Genomic DNA, 20,833 nt, shown 5'->3' with positions numbered 1-20,833 from the left:
AAAACTTTATATTTTTTAGAAAACTTATGTAGTTTAAACTTGTGGTAACAAATTTGAAGCATTTGGAGATGTTTCAGAAAGCCTTGTATGAAGTTTCATCTGCTAGAGAAGATAATTAAGTTTTTTAAAAATTTGGCAAACAATAGTGGCAATAACTTTTGTCCTTACAAAACCGAAGCATAGCTCTGAGAAAGCTGGTCTGGGTCTGCTACTTACGCAAATGTTTGGTAAAAGGATTTTGCAAGTGGTGCATGGTTTTAAGTTTTCGAGGGACTTCCCCAGCATCTTATCAATTTGTAAAATAAATTACTGCCAATGCAGTGAAACTGTATTGGAGTGTTTAGTTTTTTTGTTGCATTTGTAGCATTGAGGCTGACGGTTAAAGTGCTGTGGAGATAACTTGTACAGTTTTCCATCCTGAGCTCATTTTCATTGTCTGTCTTCATACATTGGCTTAAACAAGGCATGGTATTGAATGCTAATGGGTAAATTACTATTTTTTAAAGGTTGATGCTCAAAGATTATTTTAAAAAATTAGGCCTGAAATTCACAAAAGAGGAAAAAATGCAAAGTCTAGATTGATGTTTTCCACTACTGAGTATTTTTTTGTAGCTTTGAGACATGATCTTAGTGACTTTTCCATGACTTCTTTTCAGTGAAACTGGTATCAGGTGCAGAAGTTACTACTTTTTAAAGTCCTAGGTCTGAGTTTTCTTGCACTTGCTTAGTTTCCTTTTTAGTTAGCATTGTTTATTTCTTTTCCCAGGGAGGGCAAGGCACAGAGAAGGATAGTGGGATTTTTGGCACTTAATGGGTTCAGTGTAAAGGTGTCCTATGGGCTGTTGAGCTCCAGCAGGCAAATACATGCTATCCTACAGGCCTGTACTCTTTCAATATAAAAATAAACTAAAAGGGTTAGATTGATGTAGAAACAGCAAAAGGCAGCTCCCATATGAAGATTATCACTCTTAATTACTGTAGGAAGATTATTACACTTAATTATTAAGCAGGTCAAGTTTATCAGTGAGCACAGACCTCTTTCATGCATTTTGCTGAACTACTGTGACTTAAAATGGTTTCTCTCAAGATAGAAGTTTTTGGCTGTGCCTGATGTAGAAAAAGGAAATGGTTGGGTGCAGTGAAATTTGACAAGAGTGTAACTTCCTATTGCTGTGAGCTTTGCAGCCCTGTAGTGCTTCCTGTCAATGTGTCCTGCTTTTCTTGAGGTGGGAGCCAGATTCTCGGAGCTGGAGGAAAACTAGTGTCCCTGGCATGTGAAACACTTGAAGGAGGAAGGGTTGCTATTTACTTGACAGAAGTTGGCCCTTTGCTTTTCAGCTTGGGAAGTATTTTTGAGTAAAATTGGGTGTGCTTGATGAAATGAATTCTTGTTTTTACTGTTAAAAACAGTTGCAATTGGTGCATTTAAAAAGGTGAGGTCTTGGTGAGGTTACTTAGATCTCTTCCTTCTTTACTGGTAGTTGTTCTGTAGACATGCTGCAGGAAAAGCAAATACATTCATTGTTACTTACGTGGGAATTAATTTAGTTGAGGGAGGTGTGATAGAATTTATTTCTTCTGAAATATATGCCTCTTGTGTTGTTCAGCTTGTAATTACGTTAGTACAGGACTGTGCTTAAAAACTGCTTTTCCCACTAAAATTTTCTGCTGTCATTTTGCCATTGCAAGGACAGAAATAAAGGCTGTGCTTACTAGTAAGTTAAAATAATTGTGTTCTTAGGTAAAAGGCAGGTGGGTTTTAGCCCTATCTTCTGACATTTTAAAAGTTCCTTTATCCTGCCTCTTTCATGGGGCTATGCTGTGAATCTTGACTGCTTTCAATAAAAGGCTTTGAAAATTGTGGGTAGGGAACAGTCATTTAAATTTCATGGTATTTCAGCTCAAGGCTTGCATTAAAGCTTTGTTTTTAGCCAGAGAAGGCAGCATGGTGACACTGTGGAAACCTTTTCTCTAGATATTTCTCCATGTACCCTTTCTCTAGGGTTCGTTTTCAAAGTGTCTGGAAAAGGCTGTGAGCAGCATACGTCACTTGAAAGTGTTTTATTTTCAGTTCAGAGATGCTGAGCAGGAGTGTGGCTGGAGGACCCGATCTTTCAGAGGTGTGGACACTCGAAGCTTCTCTTGTAGGGGTTTCAAGTTGTGAGAGTTGAGCAGTGATTTTCAAAAAGCAGCCATTTCTGTAAATGTGTTAAAGTAGGCTAGGGTGCTTCAGGTTTGACTGCCTTTATTCATTATAGTTAATCAAGTAAAGGAAAAATTAACGTCTCAGCAATTATTTATCATCTTAGTGGCAGTTTTTGAAGAACAAACCTGTGTTATGTAGGCAGTTTAAGTCTTCTTAGGGGTTTTGTTTTGAGGGCTTGGCAACTAGAGTAAGCAAATTACGCAAAAAAGTGAATTTGGCTAAAAAGTTTTGAGGCTTAAAAATGAAAGGAAAATAGCATGAGCTGTCTGCATGGTTTTTTGTTTTATTTTGCAAACTCATGGGCTAGAAGCAGTCTTCAAAGAGACATGAAATTCAGTATTTTCTTAAAACCCCACAAGTCTAGGACCTGGTAAAGACAAAATGTCAAGAATACCAAGGTTCCTGATGGAGCTAAAGCTGTGTGTTTGTATCGGGACAGTGGCTCTTTTAATTTGTCTTGGGAAAAACTTAAAAAACTGAAAGAGTAAATTGTATTGTTTCTGCAATTTTAATTTTAATGGAAGATTGCTGATTTCTTGGAAAAAGATAAATTGTAAAGAGGCTTAAAAAAGAGAAAGGCAAGCTAAAGGGTTTTTTTGGGGGGCATTTTTCAGAGTTTACTTCATTAAATAAAGCAGAATGTAAAGGCAGTTGTTGAATTATATGAAGCCAAAAGTAAAATGAAGGTAGATGTTCTGTCTGGCAGGATATTTGGGAAAATGTGTTTGATGTGCATTTTGAACTAGTGGGCCCTGTACAGTCATCAAAAACAAATAACTTAGTTACTGTCTGTCCAAGATGCCTAAAATATACACGGTCCCCCTTGAACATATCTAGAGTGCTGGTTGTTGCTTGAAATTCGAATGAGTAAAGGAATTCAAAGAAGAGGTTTCATAAAAATAAAGTTCAAATTAATTCTAGTCATTGTGAGTTAATATCTTAATTTAATATGGATTTCAGTTATTTCAGAAATTAGGGAAGGATTTATGTAAGGGAGTAATTCCATTTTGCTCTTAAACATGCTTTATTGTGCTGCTCCTGCTACTAAAATGCAAACCACAGGCACAGCTGGGGAAGAAAGCCTTTTCTTTTCACCAAGATGTTCACTATAGCACTTTGTCCCTTATGGATCATCATCTCCCCTAGATTTCTTAGCAAGTCTTAATCTCATTTTTATTGTGGTCTGCATTTAATTTCTTTAGAGTTGGTTGTGAGGGTAGAAAGAAAAGCCTGTTTTTTCTAATCTGTGTCCTTCCATTTAAGCCCCATTGAGAAATGTGTCTTTAAGGCCTATATGGTGAGATACTCTTAAGTTTGATCATTGCAATTTTGTTCTTGTTTTGTAATGCATAAAACTGAAGCACTGCTGGCTTAGGTACATGCTGTGCAAATAGTTTGTGTAAATGCTATTGCAGAACTTGGTAGGAAAAGGGATGACTGCAGGAAGTGAGAGGAGAGAAGGTTGCCCAGGAAGGTGACCTGTGGCTGTGGAAACACCAGGGCTAGAGCATGGAGCAAGGAGGTTGCTGAAGGAGAGCAATGAATGAGGGACCAAGTGGAAGTAACAGAATGGTTTCTGCTTTACACAGGCTAGACTTAACTATCACTGTTTTGGTTTGAAAGACAGGTGTCTGCTAAAGCAGGAGACTCTCTTGAAATAGACAATGTAAACCCCTTCCCCCTAAATGATTATAATTTTGAAATTAAAGAGCTCTCAGGCAAAAGTATGGGAATAGAAATAACAGTTCTTTACTAGGAAAATTAAAATAAAAATATAGTAATTTAAAAAAACCAACAAAAACAAACAAAAAAGCAAACAAAAACAAGCAAACAAAAAAAAACCCGAAAAACCAACAACTACTGACAGAGTGAGAATAGAACCTGGCACCCCGTCAGTCAGAGTGTTGGTAACAATCTGATTAAGTGGTGGCTCTAGTTCTCCTGGAGTTGCAGATGTGATTCTGTTGAAGCAATGATCCTGTAGATGGATGCAGTTTTCCTCTGAAGGTCCAGTGGTGATGAAGATAGGCGTCTGGGAATCCAGTGGAAAAAGGCTGCTCTGATGTTCCAAATCTCAGATTTTATATAGGTAGAATGCTTGGCTCCTCCCCCTGGCTGGAGCATCTCCCGGTGGGATGATGTAATTTTATCAGTCATGCAGTGGGACTCAATGGTCCATTAATAGAAGATATCTCCCTGGAGGAAGGATAGGTTGTGGAAAAGATAAAGATGACTGCCTCACCTGGTTTTAATAGATGGCCCATTAACAGAAGATATTGCAATCAAAACTTTTGTGTGCAGATCTTAGGTATATGTTGCTTTTATAATCTTAGTAGTTTAAGAAATAAAAAAAGAAAAGTTTGATAGACTTGCTTTCATCCTTAAATTACGCCATAAATTATGGGGATTTGTTTTTAGGGAGCTTGCCTCATCCATTTCACAGTTTTTTTCTGGTTTAGCTTTTCCTGCAGCCCAAATATGCAAAATAGCAGGTATGCATGCACATGTTAGTTGATAGGTAACACTGTTTTGGCCTTTACTACTTTCCACAGTCTGGGATTCAGTCCTTGATGTATGTAATTGTGCTACAGAGGAAATAAAGGCAACCATCCTTCTTACAGAATTATAGAATGCATCAGAAGGGACCTCAGTCTAGTTCAAATATCCCTGCCATGCCAGAGACACTTCCACTAGATGGGATTGCTCAGAGCCCCTGTCCAGCCTGGCCTTGAATACTTCCAGGAATGGGGCACTCACAGCTTCCCCTGGGCAACATGTTGCAGTGCCTCATTACCCTCACAGTTCAAAAAAATATTTCCTCCAGAAGCAGCACAGCTCTCTGGTAAAAGCATGTAAGTGAATTCCTAATGACGGATTACAAATCCCAAGCATTCAGAACCAGTGAGTCAGTCGTCCTTCTCTTCCCTAAAAAATGTGGTGCTAAAAATAAGGGAGCCTTTGGGACTTCTATATTTCCAGTGTTCAAAATCCTCATTTGTGTTCTTTTATGTGTTGGTCATTATTTTTCTTTAAAAAGTAAAAAAAGTCTAGAAAGACTGAATGGTTCATATGTTGCCACAGATTGTTACAGGGCTTCAGGAGAAGTCCTATACGTCTCTGGAGCTGAGGTGGCATGACTGTTCTTCTCCAGGTGCCAAAGCACCACAAGGACACTCCATGTAGAGCTTGCCCATGAGCGGTACAGGGTTATTGCAAGCTGGACAGTTTTCTGGTTTCTGAGGACTCGTTCTGTCTCTACGAAGCAAGTTAAGGTTACAAAAAACCCCATAATTTAAAACTGTTCCTGTTTCTAGTTTTGGCGGGGTTGCCTTGATAGTAAACTCAAGTCTTAATTTTATATTTTCAAACAATTTCATAATCTCTTTCAAAGGCACTTTGTCTTTCAGGAGCTGTACTTTAATGTTCCTAATACAGTTGCTGCTTTTACTGTCCGTCGTAAAGGGGAAGCTGAGAGAAAAGAGGGACTAGGGATGTGACAAATAGAAGCTTTGTATTAGCTCTCCATAAGAATTTGATTCAGCTGCTTTTTCTATGTTTATTACGTCCCTATTACCTGTTTTCATATATCAAAAAAATTTCTTTGCATCAGCTGCAATTAGAGTGATTAAAAGTATCTGGGTTTGATTTTTTCCCTATATGCTCCATTTTGCGTTTTCTTTATCAGGTGTAGTCTAGAGGAATTAATCTAAAATTAGCCAGTAAATGAGAGGTTTTATTCCTTTTCTTCAATTTGCATAAAAAAGATACTTTCCTGTACAATACATACGCTTTCATATCTCAAAAGTGCATCTTGCAGGTTCATTAACATTGTTGCGCTGGTGGTGCAAAGTGCCAAAATGCTCAACACAAGTAAGATTTTACTTCTATCTATATACTGAGAAATAAAACAGTACTGCCTAAACAGATACACTCAAAAAGGACCTCTTATATGTTCAAAGTTATATGTTCAGTCCTTTTTGCCTGCTGCTTCCAAGAAAACCTGATAATAAAATGCCTTTCTCCGACTTGCTTTTCTTCAGCATGTGCTGTGAATGAAGTGTACAAAAAGGAAGAAGAAAGGCAACCAAGTAGTATTTGTGATTATTTTCAACTACAGACGTTGCTATCTGAATCACCAGATAATATGCATGCTGAGATAATATGAAGTATTCAATTCAAATGAAGAAATTAAGATAGAAGGAAGACTTAAAGGAGCTAGTAGAAGAAAAATCGTTGGGATAAACTTCCTTCCAGGAAATGTCCTTCACTTTTAGTCAAATGCAGCTTGTTCAGCAGTTTGGGTGTTTTCTGTGTATAATCAGATGAATTAACTCAGTTTTAAAATTTCATTGAAAAACAAAAAGGCAAAACAGAAAGCCCCAAAGCAATCTCCAGGAATTTATTCAGAATGGATCTGCTTTTTTGTTTGGACTTTTAGGAGAAATATTTCTGTTGTGATTTTGACCAGTGAAGTAGGAATAAATCTCCTGTGTAAAAAGATCTGTTTCTGTTGGACTTTGGGGGAAGCATAAGGCTTTTGCTTATTCCAAACAAATGTTTGTAATATCATCTTGGTTTGAAAGACAGGTGTCTGCTAAGGAAGGCAGGAGACTCTCTTGAAATGGACAATGTAAACCCCTTCCCTCTAAATGATTATAATTTTGAAATTAAAGAGCTCTCAGGCAAAAATATGGGACTAGGAATAACAGTTCTTTACCAAGAAAATGAAAATAAAAATACAGTAATACAAAAAACCAGAACACTGACAGAGTCAGAATAGAACCTGGCACCCTGTCAGTCAGGGTGTTGGTAGCAGTCCGTATAAATGATGGTTGCAGTCCTCCTAAAGTGACAGATGTGGTTCAGCTGAAGCAGTGGTCCTGCAGATGGGTGCAGTTTTCCTCTGAAGGTCCAGTGATGATGTGGAAAGATCTGGTTTTCCTCTGGATTCCAGTGGAAAAAGGCTGCTCTGATGTTCCAAATCTCAGATTTTATATAGGTAGGAAATGCTTGGCTCCTCCCCCTGGCTGGAGCATCTCCCAATGGGATGATGTAATTTTATCAGTCATGCAGTGGGACTCAATGGTCCATTAACAGAAGATATCTCCCTGGAGGAAGGATAGGTTGTGGAAAAGATAAAGATGACTGCCTCACCTGGTTTTAATAGATGGCCCATTAATCGAAGATATACCTAGCCCCTGAAGATAAAGATCACTGCCCCATCTGGGTTCAACAGATGGTGATAGAATACATACTTTTGCTTACATCCTGCATTGCAACCAAGACATATGGTCTTTCCCTTTTTTTGGCTGATAGAGGGTTGGCTGAAGAACAATACAGTACATTTTTAAGAGCCAGTGCTACAGCATGGCCATGTTCACCTGGACCAAATTAAATGCAGTCTTGTACACCCACTGCTGGATTTGCACCCAGCTAGTGCCTTTGGTACCTATTGCAAAGAATGAGAATTGAGAGGAAAAGAGCTGATGCTGCTAGAATTCCTCAGAAGGAGGGTAAGTCTTGGAGAGCTGCTGCCAATTACATGAATTGGCAGAGAGGCACTCAGCTTCTTGCTGTTGTCAGCAAAGATTTTTTCTGGTGAGAAAAGGTATTTCAGCAGTACTTGTAAGATGCTAGAAACTTAAGCAGAGGTGAGGTTCAAGATCATACTGTAGTGCATTAACCAGAGTCTTAACTTTTATTCTGCTGTTTATGTGTATGCATACAATAAAAGGATCTGAGGGATTTAAGAAACATGTCTTCCTCAAATATCTGTGGCTTTTACTATAGTAATAATTTTAATTTGTATATGATTACAACAGTTCTCAGCTTCTGGGTATGTACCTGAGGCTGACTTTTGGAAGGGGAAGAAGGTGCTAGTGCAATGTTTCTAGGAATGGAGTAAGAGCTGGCTGCTGCAGAGACAAGGTGATTGGAAGGAGACTGTCACTAGCAGCTCCTCAGGAATGCTACCTGGATATATTGCATTCTGCCTGCTACAGTAGTGAGAGAGTTCTCTCCCTTACATGATTCTATGTTTTCATAAAAGTTGTGGGTTTTCATAATAATAAGCATTATTTTTCCTGACCAGTAATAAATTATGATGCCTGTTGCTTTGGAATGTAACAGCAGGATTATGTACACACTAAGAGATATTAAAGATGTAATGTCACAGAACTATATTTTAAAATTGGGACCGATTGACTGTACTACCACAAATTATGTCAAGCAGCTGGATAACTAATGAGACCACAGTCCATCCGTCCCTTCTCGTACTCATTCTTGCTAGGATGCTTATTAACATCATCCAGTAAAGATTGAAATAATTCTGGCTATTCAGCGTGCAGACTGCTTATGGGGAAGCTTTTAACAGTGTAGCACTGGTTATGCAGGTAAAATAAACAAATGCTGGGCTTGTTTTTTACCACTGTGGTTTTTGGGACTTGCGGAGGACAAGGTATAATTGAGAAAATGGTGAAAATATTGTGGAATTTCTGTTACAGGGTATTGAGTAATGTTGGAATAAAGTACGAATGTACTAGATTTGTTAGGAAATTTATTGTGACTTTTTGTAGGGCAAAGGAAAAATTATGTATGTGCTTCACAGTATTTCTTTCTCTCTTCTGCATAGAAGAAACGAGCTGGCTTTTGTATTAAAGCCACAGCTATACAAGCATTTCTTCTATCTCTGCTTTTGCCCAAGCTGCTATTTACTCCTCTAACTCTGCGTCTCTCAGGTGTGCTCATACCAATGCTTGCACAGAAATCTAATTGGCAAGACTGGGGATCTGCTCCGTACTGATGTCATTTTAATTCCTCATGACTCTTCTCAGTTGTTTTCCCTCTGTAGTCCATTGCACAGCCCCATAAACAGGTGGGCCAGCATGACTGTGGAGACCTGTGCAAGGAAGGGAGGTGCAGAATAGAAATTAAGGGACTGTAATGTATCTTTTTTCCCTGCATCATAACTACTAAATATTAATTGTGGCTTCTTTTCCCTTCTTTTTAGCTTCTCAGCAAAGATGCCTCCAAATAGGAAGGCCTTACATTTTCACCCATCGGTTCTGCATTTTGGAATGCAGTGAGTATCCTACATTGTTGTTATTTTGGTTGATAATGAAATGTGGAGAAACAGCTATACTGGGCTCCATTTGGGTAAAAAGCATTAGCTGGGATGATGCCATCATCTCCAAAAGAGAGAAGTAGTAATTGCCATGGAGCTGGAAGTGCATTTCTTGCCTTGCAATGTTTTGTAAGTTAAAATCAACATAATTCTGAGAAGGAGGAAAAGTTAATAGGGATAATGATGCATTCTGGGTGTGCATTTCAGGTGATTCTGCATGGATGTCTGCATGCTGGTTGTTCATTTTTTGAAAGATTGACTTTTTAGTGGAGGAAGAGCTTGTTGTTTCCTTTAAATTCTGATAGCAAAATCCAGAGAGTCCCAAGCAAAACATACTGGTAGAATAAATGAGATTTTTCTTAGTTCTCTTTTAAGAAAACTTAAAAAATTGTTCTTAAGTGATAATAAGCCTTTGATCTATCGGTAACCAAAAAGAAGCACATTCTCCTTGTGCGTTAGAGGAGTATTTCAGAGGATGCACTTTAGGAATATCTAAGATGTTGGGGTTTAGGATGTACTAGCTAAAGCAAAAGTCTCAAGAGAGTCATTGCTTTAGCTGACAAAACAAGACTTCAGTTATTTAAGCCTTTTTATCCAAAACTCTGTACTTTGTCTTTTTTTAATTCCTAGTTACTCCAACAAGATTTGGCTAAATGTGCCTCACATCACAGTGTTACATATTTCCCTTCGTATACTAAAGGCAAAATTTGTTTGGTCTATTTCCAAAGATTAATTACCACTAGGTAATTGTTGCAGATCAGCAGGTTTTAGGGTGATTTGTGTTGCTTCTTTGGTGCATTGCCTGTGCTTATAAAGTGAATTTATTTCTCTTTTTTCCCCCTGCTTTAGGTTACTGGGGTTACCCAGAGCTAAAATGCTGCATGTCTACAACCCTAGTAGAGATAGAGATGTCGTGGTCAATTCAGTGTTTACAGCTACTAGACAGTTTCATGTGTCTCCTGCTTGTAGCCGGGTGAGTGTTGACGTACTTCTGGAAACTATATAATGGCTAAGTGCTAAGCTTTCCTGCTTCCTTTGGCATAAGCTTTTCATTCTGTGTTTTTGTGCTTTTTTGTAGGTCCTCCAACTCTTTTTCTGTTTTAAACTTTTTTTTTTTGGTTCACTTCTACTTAGACTTGTTTTGGAGATGCCATCTAAAACCTACAGTAGGAAATGTGTTTGACAGTAACAGAGGAAAAGAAGAATTTTTCAGTGTTAGAGAGGCTGTTTAAATCTCATTCTGCTTTAAGCAGGATTATGCAGTAATCCACAGGCATGTGAATGTTCTACGGCCATGAATTTTCAGTCTTTTGAATGGTCTTCCATATTTGTCAGAAAAACCTGCAGTGAAATGTTTTATGTATTTGGTATTGCAATTATAGGCATAATTGCCTTTATGATCTAACGCCATTATTTTAACTCTGATTTTTTAAACAATGTATAACAATATAATGCATGTTAAGAATGAAGTGCTGTGATCTCAGTTGAATGAAGCCCGGGTTTTATCCTCCGCTGATGTGCAAAGGGGTTTTATTATGTTTTCATCTGATTTTTGCTTTTACTGTAGCTGAATGGGTATTACTGTGCAGACATAAATGTTACTGCTCTTCCAGCTATACTGTCTAGTTACTAAGAGCATTGCCTAAGTTCAGCTTGTCTGATTTGCCTGTGTATCACACGGGCACTGATTCACTTTGCAATAGCCATCTCTCTCTGTGTGGGGAAGTGTTTCTGTGCAGTCACAGGCTGTTGATGCTGCATGGTTAAGAACTTATGCAAAAAAAAGCCTTGACTGGTGAGGCCTCATGCTGGCTGAGAAACTCCAGCCATAACTTAGCAAGCTGATGTATGATCTCATTTCTTTGTACTAAGAGTTGACAGTTGTGCACAGATGAAACTTCTCAGCGCTGTGGTTCTGCTTAGTGGGATTTACAGATAGGGATGTAGATGTGGAAGTGTCCTCTGGGCTCTGTGACTGAGTGCTGAGTGTGTGATTACTGGCTCCAAGCAAGCAAGTTTCTTTGTGGTCTCTGCAGGTGATTCCAGCGATGGGAAAGACATGTTTCAGAGTACTCTTCCTGCCTACAGAAGAAGGCAGTATTGAAAGCTCATTATTTATAAATACCTCATCTCATGGCGTACTTTCATATCAGGTAACTGCTCTTACTTCTCATATCAGGGAACTACTCTTATTTTTAGCTTGGGTTTTGGATTTACTTATGTTCTAAAAATTGATTTTCATAATTTTAGGGACTTCAAAAGTTCACTGAATTCCTGATACAGATCAGGTGGGGTAATGTGTCATGATCACATACATGTCTATGGTTAAAATTGCTTCTGTTAGTGGGGCTAGTTGTGGTAGTAAAACCAAGTGTATTTGTATGTGTGTACTTAAATGATCATGGTCTAATTAGTTTAATATATGAGTGTATTAGTGTAGTCTAAACTGCACTGTGCTGGAATGCATTTGTTGGGAAAAAACTCACTAGGAAATATTTTTAGGTGGTTTTCAGCTACTCAGCAGGACTTTATGTAAACACATGAGGGATGTAGCACAGGGTAAGAGGTTTAGGCCCTTAAATATAAAAGTTGAAATAATGGTTGTGCCTTAAAGCTGTCTGTTTTCTGACTAACTAGTGAATTTAAAGCAGGTCTTTAGCTTTTAAAAATTTTTATAAGGGACACTATATACTCCAAATTCTTGTTTTTTATTATTTTGATGGAGAAAAATCTTAACTCTGAATTTAAAAAGTGATTTAAAAAGAGTGATTCAATCATCGAACTATTTCATTCCTATACTTTGATCTCGTGCTGAAAAACAAAGCTTCTTAAATAAAAGCTTAGGTAACAATTTAAATACATGGGATTTTAATACAAATGTTGCATTTATCTAGTATTTATTAGAGGTCAAGCCACATTTGGCCAGACCATTTCATCAAGGGTGAAGAAAAAGTGCATTATAGAGTGATTGACCTTTTCTTTTTGACATCTGACCCTCATTTTGCCCTTCATTTATTGCCCAGTCAGCTCAGCCTTTTATCAACAAACGGCAGGGAAGCAGCTGTAGTCGTGGAAAGGGGTTTTAACCCTTTAAGTGTGGCGGAAATAAGATGCACAGCTACATGGTTGTCTTTTATGATGGAAAGAAAGAGACAAGTTTATTCAGAAACACACTTGGTTTTATAGCATGACTCGCAATTCCAAGAGTAGAGAAAAGGTGATTGGTTCAGAGAGAAGGCACCCCATTGCCAGGGCCTGGTCACGCACCAGAACAGGTGTTCTATCTTTGTTATTAATTTCTTTTTATTTTGACCAAGATACCACCCTGGGTGAAATTCTCCCTAGCCTTGAGCTGGACCAGCTTATCGGTTGGGAACAGAGCTGAGAAGCTCTGGCCTGGAATATTTTTCAGGCTGTAATTTTCTTGCTTTCTCAATATGTGTCCCTACAAGCAGTTGTCAGTGCCACTTCAAAATCGGTTAGTTTCCTGTTGGACTGCTGCAAAAATCAGTAGCAGACTGGGTTTTATGGGCATTTTCACCAGCCAGCTGAGACAGAGGAAGTAGCTGTCCAAGTTTTCAGCTCACATTAGGTTTGTTTCAAAAGGAAGCATGACTTGAGTGTTTGGTGCACAGTTACAGTGCTCTTGAGAGCCCCAAAGCCTTGAAATATCTGATGTTTCTAATGCATTTATGCAAGAGTTATGTACAGAAGAAGCACCCAAATGGAAACAAGGTACCACTAAAATGTACTTCATAAATACTTGAATTAAAAAAAAGGCGTATTCCCTTTGTTCTGGTATTTTAATCTGTAGTCAGAGATCCTCAGCGAAGGTAGAATGCATTTTGTTATCCTCTAATTAAAAATATGTGGGTTTTTCCTATTAAAAAACAATAAATCTTTGCATACAAGTGAAAAGCCCAAAGTAATTTTAGTTAGCCTCTAATAATCCCTTGCCTCCTTGATCAATCCTGGCTCCACACCCCTCAGTTACTGTGCATCTCATTGTCAAACTAATCTTGGTGGAGCAAAATACAAATGCAGTAGAGCCATCCAAATTACGAATCTCATAGTGTTCTGAAAACTGCAGTCTTTAGAAACCAAAATAATGAGAAAATATTTTACTCAAATTTTTAAGGCAGAGCCATTGAGTTTAGTATTCAGTGGGACTAGTAACACCGTTTTCTCACAAATTACTGCACTCCCAAATGGTGATATGTGTATTGTAATTGTCTGGAGAATAGTAGGAGAATGTAGATTATTTTTGAGATAACCTGATGCTCTGCTGGTGAGTGCATTGTTTTGTCTTTGTAATAATGCCTGAATGAGGGACGATTCTTAAGTGTCATTTATGCCTATGATAACTTTCTGCATTGGAACTTTATTGTCTTTTAAAATAATTTAACGTGAAAAACTGATCTGTTTTGGGGAAAATTGTTGTTATTAGCAATATACTTTTGGAAGTTGCTGTTATAACTGAAATTCTAGATGTTGATGTAATGACTTTTTTTTTTAATACCAGGTTTTTGGAACAGGAAGTCTGATGTCTTCTCCAGAAGAGCCTAAAGTGCAGCTAGCAAATGCCTACTTACTGCTTCCACACATTCAGAACATCCAGGCATCACACACACTGGTACAGTATACATTTCAAGGGGAGAAACATAAGTCCGTTTAACCACAAAAGATTTTTGACTTCAGGTTGTTTGAGCTGAAAGAAGTTTAATGATTTCTGTCATTTGGTTGCAGTTGCAGATAATTTCGTAGTCTTCCGGTCCATATATAACCTTTCATGTGAATAACTAATTTGAAAAATTGAACTTTCAGATTTCCTGTTGTGTTATACACAGACATTGTTTTTCCAAAAACATACTTAGAATACCTTAGCACATAACAAAATTTAATACTTGATCTAAACGTAAGCTGTGTTAATTGCCTTTGTGATGCCTTCTATTCTACCTGAGAAAAATTACCAGCAATACAAATGGATTGTATTCTTCAGTCTGCTATACATATATTAGGTTAATCTTACCTCTATCCAACTTTAATGCACAATTCCCTTCTCTCCCTTTCTTTTCCTCCATACTAGTCTCTTCCCTGTAGTCGCATGGTTCTGCTTGATGTGTACGTACAAAGATAGACTCTTGGAAAGGAAGCAGAAATCTTCAGGTTTTGTAGTTTGGGGTGCTAGAGGTAGAACTGAGCAGAGTTTTACTGATCCTGTTTATTTCTGCATCTTCACATCTAGCTGAACGGGTTGTTGTAACATAGTACCTGAAAGTCGCATACATGCGTTTTTACAGTTCAGTCTGAATTCCTGAGTGGAGAAACTTTGGGGAACATTTGACATTTTCCTCACTGTAGAGTGACAAACATTATCCTATGCTTTACTTTTATGAACTATGAGTTTGAGGTCATATTTAGCAATGCAGCATGGTACCATCTGGCACTAATCTTGTAGGACATGAGGTGGGAGAGAGTGTTGACTTAATTCTCCAAGCTCTGGGTGTAATTTTGCTGTGCTGTGCTGTAATTGAGGAAACACTCTTCACTGTATGTATCAATTTGAGCAAAAGTGCTGCAGCAGTGGGATGGGCTCCTCAGCTGTTGAAGATGATAGACAAGATCTAAATACTGGAGAGTATTTACATTTCCTCTCAGAAAAATGTTTCTCTTTAACTAGTTATCCTTTCCAGAAGTGCCTTCTTCACTTCATCTTCCTTATGTTCTGATCCAGATCTCATTTAAATAAATGGTATCATTCTGTTTTGTCCAGTATATATTCTAAGCTCAGAAGATGTAGAAGGAAGAGAGGTTGATGAGGTTTGAGTGAGTGTCTACACAAGGGCAAACTGAAGGATACATAACTATTATACATAGAATGGAGTCTTGTAGTAAAAGAACATTTAAAACAAACCAGTCATACTCACTGTGCACATTTATTTTCCCCTGTTTATTTTTAACTGACATAAAATACCTATTTTAATAAATTCAGGATAGCATAAGCCTCATTTGCGCATCCCTTTTCACCTTGGGATGATTGAGTTCTAACCTTGGGTGACAGCATTTAGTTGGAAACACGAAAGTTGTCCTTACCTCTGAAGTGCACTGAGACTGCTTGGAAACCTCAGACAGAGAGCTGCGTGCTTTGTGTCTATTTTTTGCCTCCTGTTTTAAAGGTGTTGTGTTTAAATTGTTCAGTAATACTGACATACTTGGTCAACAAGGCCAAAACAGCTTTGACATCATTTAGTCCCATGATGTGACTTAACAGAATTGCTGGATGCCTTGTTACCCCAAATACTCTTACTGCTTTGATAGTTGGAAACTTACACCTGACCTCCAATTTAAGTTGCTTTGTGGCCATTTTATGTATTGAAATTCACATTTAATTTATGTAACTCTTCCTGCTTCTGATGTTTATACTCAGAAGCATTTGTAGGTGGCATCAGAACTTTCACTTTGCCAAGCTGAAGAGTCCATGCCCTGTAGTATCTGGTAATGGGCTGTCTATTTCTTCACCAAATTCACCACCCCTTTTGTACCTTCTTCAGTTTGCAAAAATTTATTTTGAAGGTCAAGGCCAGAAATGTAAATAGGGGTATGAGTAAAATTGTGACACTGTAGGCTGTGTTGGAAATACAGCGTATGCCTGGGGATTATAGATGGAAGTTTACAGTAGTTTCCATTGGAAGTACAATATGCAATAGATTTGTGCTTCAATTTTTCTGTGGATTTTGTGTGTTGTTTTTATCTTTTAATGGGCAAAGCACAAAGGCCTTTATTTTTCTCCTTCATTCCTGCATGTTTTTAAGCAGAAACCTTTGCACTTAATAAGAAAAATGAAAACTTGCCTTTCTTACTGTTGAATGTCTCCATCTTTCTGTTACCCTTTTCAACATTTCAGCTTTTGAAGGGTTGGGATTGGCATGCTCTGCCTGTGGTCCTGCATTCCCGGATTTCTGGGCTCATGGCTCACTCGCTGGGAGGAAAGGAGAGCAGTGTCTCACACTGCGAATTTGTAGTATGTCTCTGTGGCCACTCAGCAGTGGCTAGTTACGACTAAGCTGTAACAGATGGTGGAGTCCATATAGCTCATCTTTGTTTACGCAGTTTCTGGGTGTAGTCTTTGCTATAATTTCCTGGGTTTGGGCATTTTTAAGTATTTGGACAGCACTCAGAGGGGACTGCCTCGCTCTGTTCAGGATGGTAGAAATGTCAGTGGAGGAGTGGCATGCAGGGTTGAGAGTCTTACCATAGGAGACACAGATACCGCTTTGCTGACTTCCCAGAGGAGTTCAAAGTTTATGAACCAACGACTTAGGAAGTACTGCAAGTACTGGCAGGAATGTAACACTCCTTAAGTAAGCTATGTTTTGCACTGGTGGACAGAGGACCAGGGAAGCAAACAGGTCCAAGTGTGGTGCTTGGGTATGGAGAGGGAAGGAAGGAAGAAAGACAGTAGAGCTTTCTTGGTGTACTATCCTGATAACTGTCTGCAAAAAACTGATGAAACTCTGCAGAATCATTATTACAGGGCCAGTTTACTAACACCATTCAGAGTGGAAATACCACCTTAGGGCCAAGGGCCGCTCAGGACAGGAACTTTGAGGGATCAGCCTACAGGAAGAAGAGGGGGCATCTTCAGTGTTGTTCTTCATTAATACTGTTCTTTTTTAATAGCCAAACTCCAGGAAGTGATTTGAACTCTACAGTCCTGGCAATGTTGGAATAATATATTTGAAAATCTTTTAGAGAGCCATGTGTGATTGACACCTCATTGATGGATGAATTGTTTTCTAAATAATTGCCTACTCTGCTGTCTCCAGTGAGAATCCTAGCCCTTTGTCAGGAGTTGGGCTCCTTCCAAACAGGATGATGGTTCAGGTTTTTAGGGTTTTATTGAAAGAGGCCTCTATTTCTTTGAAATTTCAACTTGAGAACTTACTAAAGATGTCAAGAATTTAATTTCTGTGGCTTCTTATCAGTTGGCTTTGTCCAGTTCATATAGGATTTGTGGGTGCTGAGTGTGTGTGTGTACATTCAAGTATGTATGCCTGAGTATCTAATACAAAATAGAGGTACCAGGTAATTAAGTGGCAGTGCTTTGCAGAGCTCTTTCTGAGATTTCCCTAGTGTGCCTCTCCTTTTCAATTTGCCTCTGGCACAGACATTGACTGCATAACTCAGCTCTCTGCTCTGATTCATTAGCAGTGATATTTACAGTATAAATGGAGTGCTTGCACTGCTGGGAGATGGTCCTGGAGTCTGAGTCTGACAGTGTTTTCTTCTCAGATGCTTTATCTTCTCTTTAAGGTTAACTCCGAGCCATCCTGCCAGTGCTGTAAGATATTGGGCATGACAGTTATGCATTATTGTCTGCCTTAGAGAAATGCAAACCCATGTTCTGAAGATAGCTTCACAAAGAAATAAAAATTTCCCCTAGAAAACAGATCAACAGCAAATACACCCTCTGTACATTAGAAGCTTCAATTTTAAGGTGACAGCAGTTCCCATGTTAGATCTATGCCAGGTCAAGAAAAACAAAGGCTGGAAAAATATGATGTAGCTGAATTTTTTTTAATAGGGGTGTGGAGTCTTAAATTACTTTAAATGACAATGGCATTGCATAAGGGCTAAACAAATCCTTATTAAAGCATTAAAGCAGTAGTGTTCTTTCAAGAAGCACTGAGAAGGGAAGTTCTAAGCATCAAGTTTTATGTAATCAAAAAATGATCTCCAAAGTTGTAATCTTACTGCCTTGTTAAAACTCCAGTAGTAGCCATATGGGATTTTTTTTTCCTGCATTTGATATGGACAAAAACATCTGTAAAAAAAGAAAGGACTTTGCAGGGGTTTGAGTCCCCCAGAAAGCTGTGTTGAGGTCAGTGTTTGCGTGCCACTAACCACCTTTTCAGGGGCTACATCGCCCTCTTGTGTGAAGCCTCAGTCATTTTGGTATGAAATCCTGTTGATTTGGGACTGCAAATATTGGCTTCCTTTTGGCAGTGCTTTTATAACACTACACCCCATGAAATGCTACACATGTGCTGAATCTCTCTACTCATGTGCCCCTGCCTGTCTTCTTTTTCCTGTCCTAAAAAGGTATGAAATAGGGTGCTAGATACCTATAGTAGGACTCACAACTGGTCTGTGGGCTAGAGAGGGTTAATGAATAAGGTTTGTTTTGAGAAGTATTCTCTGACCAAGGCTGTTGGCCTGGAGACCAAGAAGATAAGCAAGAAGAAACCTGAGCTGGGAAAAGTATTTTTAGAAAATTTTTGTGGAAAACAGAGGCGTAGATGGATTTTACACCAGTGAACGTTATGTTGATCTATTGTAGCCAATGAATAAAGTTTAAACTTTGTAGAGTGTGTAAAACAGAGCTGGTTGTTGTAATAAACGGAATATTAGCATTCTGAAATGTAGTGGGCCTTTTCGTATGTCATGCCCGTGCGTAGAGCGACAGATATCTTCAAAAGTTTCTTCAGTTTTGCTTTTCAGCATCAAATTATTGAAATAGTTTAAAGTCAGTTTCATCAACACCTTCAAAAACCTGAACCTGCAGATCCTACTCAGATATTTCAGTATTGCAAGAGAAACCGAGGTTGGGGGTTCCAGATCAGCCTCAAAATTAGCATGAAATTTGACTGTAGGAAAGGCACTGACAAAGTGATAGGTCTGCTGTTCTGATTCTGGCTTTTTTTGTTGGTTTGTTTTTGTTTTTTAAATTTAATTCAGAATTGAGATATACTGGCTGCGCAGTTTGTGCCAGTAATTTGGCCGTGCAGATTTCCAGATCGCTTTCAGGAACTATACTTGGCTTTGTCAGATTTATGAATGCTTTACAAGCCGGCACAGTCAGTGTCTCCTCTCCTCTCCTCTCCTCTCCTCTCCTCTCCTCTCCTCTCCTCTCCTCTCCTCTCCTCTCCTCTCCTCTCCTCTCCTCTCCTCTCCTCTCCTCTCCTCTCCTCTCCTCTCCTCTCCTCTCCTCTCCTCTCCTCTCCTCTCCTCTCCTCTCCTCTCCTCTCCTCTCCTCTCCTCTCCTCTCCTCTCCTCTCCTCTCCTCTCCTCTCCTCTCCTCTCCTCTCCTCTCCTCTCCTCTCCTCTCCTCTCCTCTCCTCTCCTCTCCTCTCCTCTCCTCTCCTCTCCTCTCCTCTCCTCTCCTCTCCTCTCCTCTCCTCTCCTCTCCTCTCCTCTCCTCTCCCCCTCCCCTCCCCGTTCTAGTCAATAAAAATGCAAAACAAATATTATCTGTCTGTCCATTTTGGTATTAAGCCTATGTATCCGACCATGTCCAAGAAGCATTATGTTCTTGGCCTAGATACTGAAAATTTGTACGAGTTCTCATGCTGATGCTGTATAAATATTTAATAATCACGTGTAATAGTAGTTTGATAAGTAGGTAGATATTGATGGGGTCCTGAGATTTGGAGATTGATTACTGGACTACTGTACAGAGTAATTGTATTCATTTTAAAAATTCCTTACATTGCTATGTTACATATATGAGGAAGCAGTCCTATTATCTTTATAAATTCGAGTATGTGAATTGGATTTATATAACATTTGAAGCAATGTATTTGATTTTTTTCTTTGCTTTTCTTTCTTACAGACAGAAACTATGAATGCCAGTGTATTACAGGTTCACCTTGAATGCTGTTTACTTAATGACACATATCAGCTAGTTAAGGTATGTTTTATTATTATTTTATATCTATGTAAGTCTTCTTATTTTAAGCCAAGCTTAGAGGGACACTTTCCACAGCTCTAGAAGTTTTAGCAAAAAAGCAGTTTCCAGTGTCTCAGTTTAAAGGGGAATTGTGCTTTTTTATAAAACTTTACTTTGACATAGATTAAATGTCAGACATAGCACACTAAAATCTTTAGGAGAGAAGATGAAAATAGATACCACCTCATAAACCTCCCAAAAAACCAAAACCCAAACCAGTCCAACAGGCTAAGCATTCTGATGTGTAGGTGTTGTATTACTGATGTAGGGCATAAAAATTTATAGAAATTTAATATTTCTTCTCTCCAGAAATTTTTCACAAGTGTCTGGTTCGCAATGAGAAGAGATCAGTGAGCTGAGAGGCTGAAGCCTAGGCTGCCTGGTCTGTTTCTCAGGAGGGTGTGAGGGCAGCCATCGTGCTGGACAGAACTGAAGAGGGGCAAGTGTGTTAGCAGAGATGTCCCTCCAAAAGCACTGAGCCTTCAGGACAGTAGGTTATCTCCTTGTCCTGGGCGGTGTCTTCTGAGTCCTCTTCCTATTTCTTCTCAAGTGTCCTTACACAGCGGGTGGGTGCTGCTCAATGATCATTCAGTGATCAGCCATGGGTGTGGTGCTGTGCACAGCGCAGACCTGTGCAGTGGCAGTTTCACCTCTTTCCCCAGGAATTATGAGGCCCAGGCTCCATAGCTGTATTCCTGTATGGAATACATGTTGCACATGGCAGTGTTCCTGTGCTGCTTCGCCTCCCTGTTTGGTTCTTGCAGTGCACAGTGCA

General features: G+C 38.9%; 1 protein-coding gene across 3 annotated transcripts in view; it reads left to right on the top strand.

The window, feature by feature from the left end:
* TMEM131L (transmembrane 131 like) overlaps positions 1 to 20,833 on the top strand; it is a 78,702-nt gene that overhangs the window by 24,111 nt on the left and 33,758 nt on the right. For all 3 annotated transcript variants that reach the window (XM_014890306.2, XM_014890304.2, XM_014890308.2), the window contains exons 4-8: positions 9,216 to 9,287; positions 10,179 to 10,302; positions 11,366 to 11,482; positions 13,852 to 13,962; positions 19,942 to 20,019. In XM_014890306.2, coding sequence (XP_014745792.1) covers positions 9,216 to 9,287; positions 10,179 to 10,302; positions 11,366 to 11,482; positions 13,852 to 13,962; positions 19,942 to 20,019 — 502 coding nt within the window. The remainder of the gene's footprint in view (positions 1 to 9,215; positions 9,288 to 10,178; positions 10,303 to 11,365; positions 11,483 to 13,851; positions 13,963 to 19,941; positions 20,020 to 20,833) is intronic.

The sequence above is a fragment of the Sturnus vulgaris genome, chromosome 4 (genome assembly GCF_052056855.1).
Source record: "Sturnus vulgaris isolate bStuVul1 chromosome 4, bStuVul1.hap1, whole genome shotgun sequence".
NCBI lineage: Eukaryota > Metazoa > Chordata > Aves > Passeriformes > Sturnidae > Sturnus > Sturnus vulgaris.
This window is presented reverse-complemented; position numbering and strand designations above follow the sequence as displayed.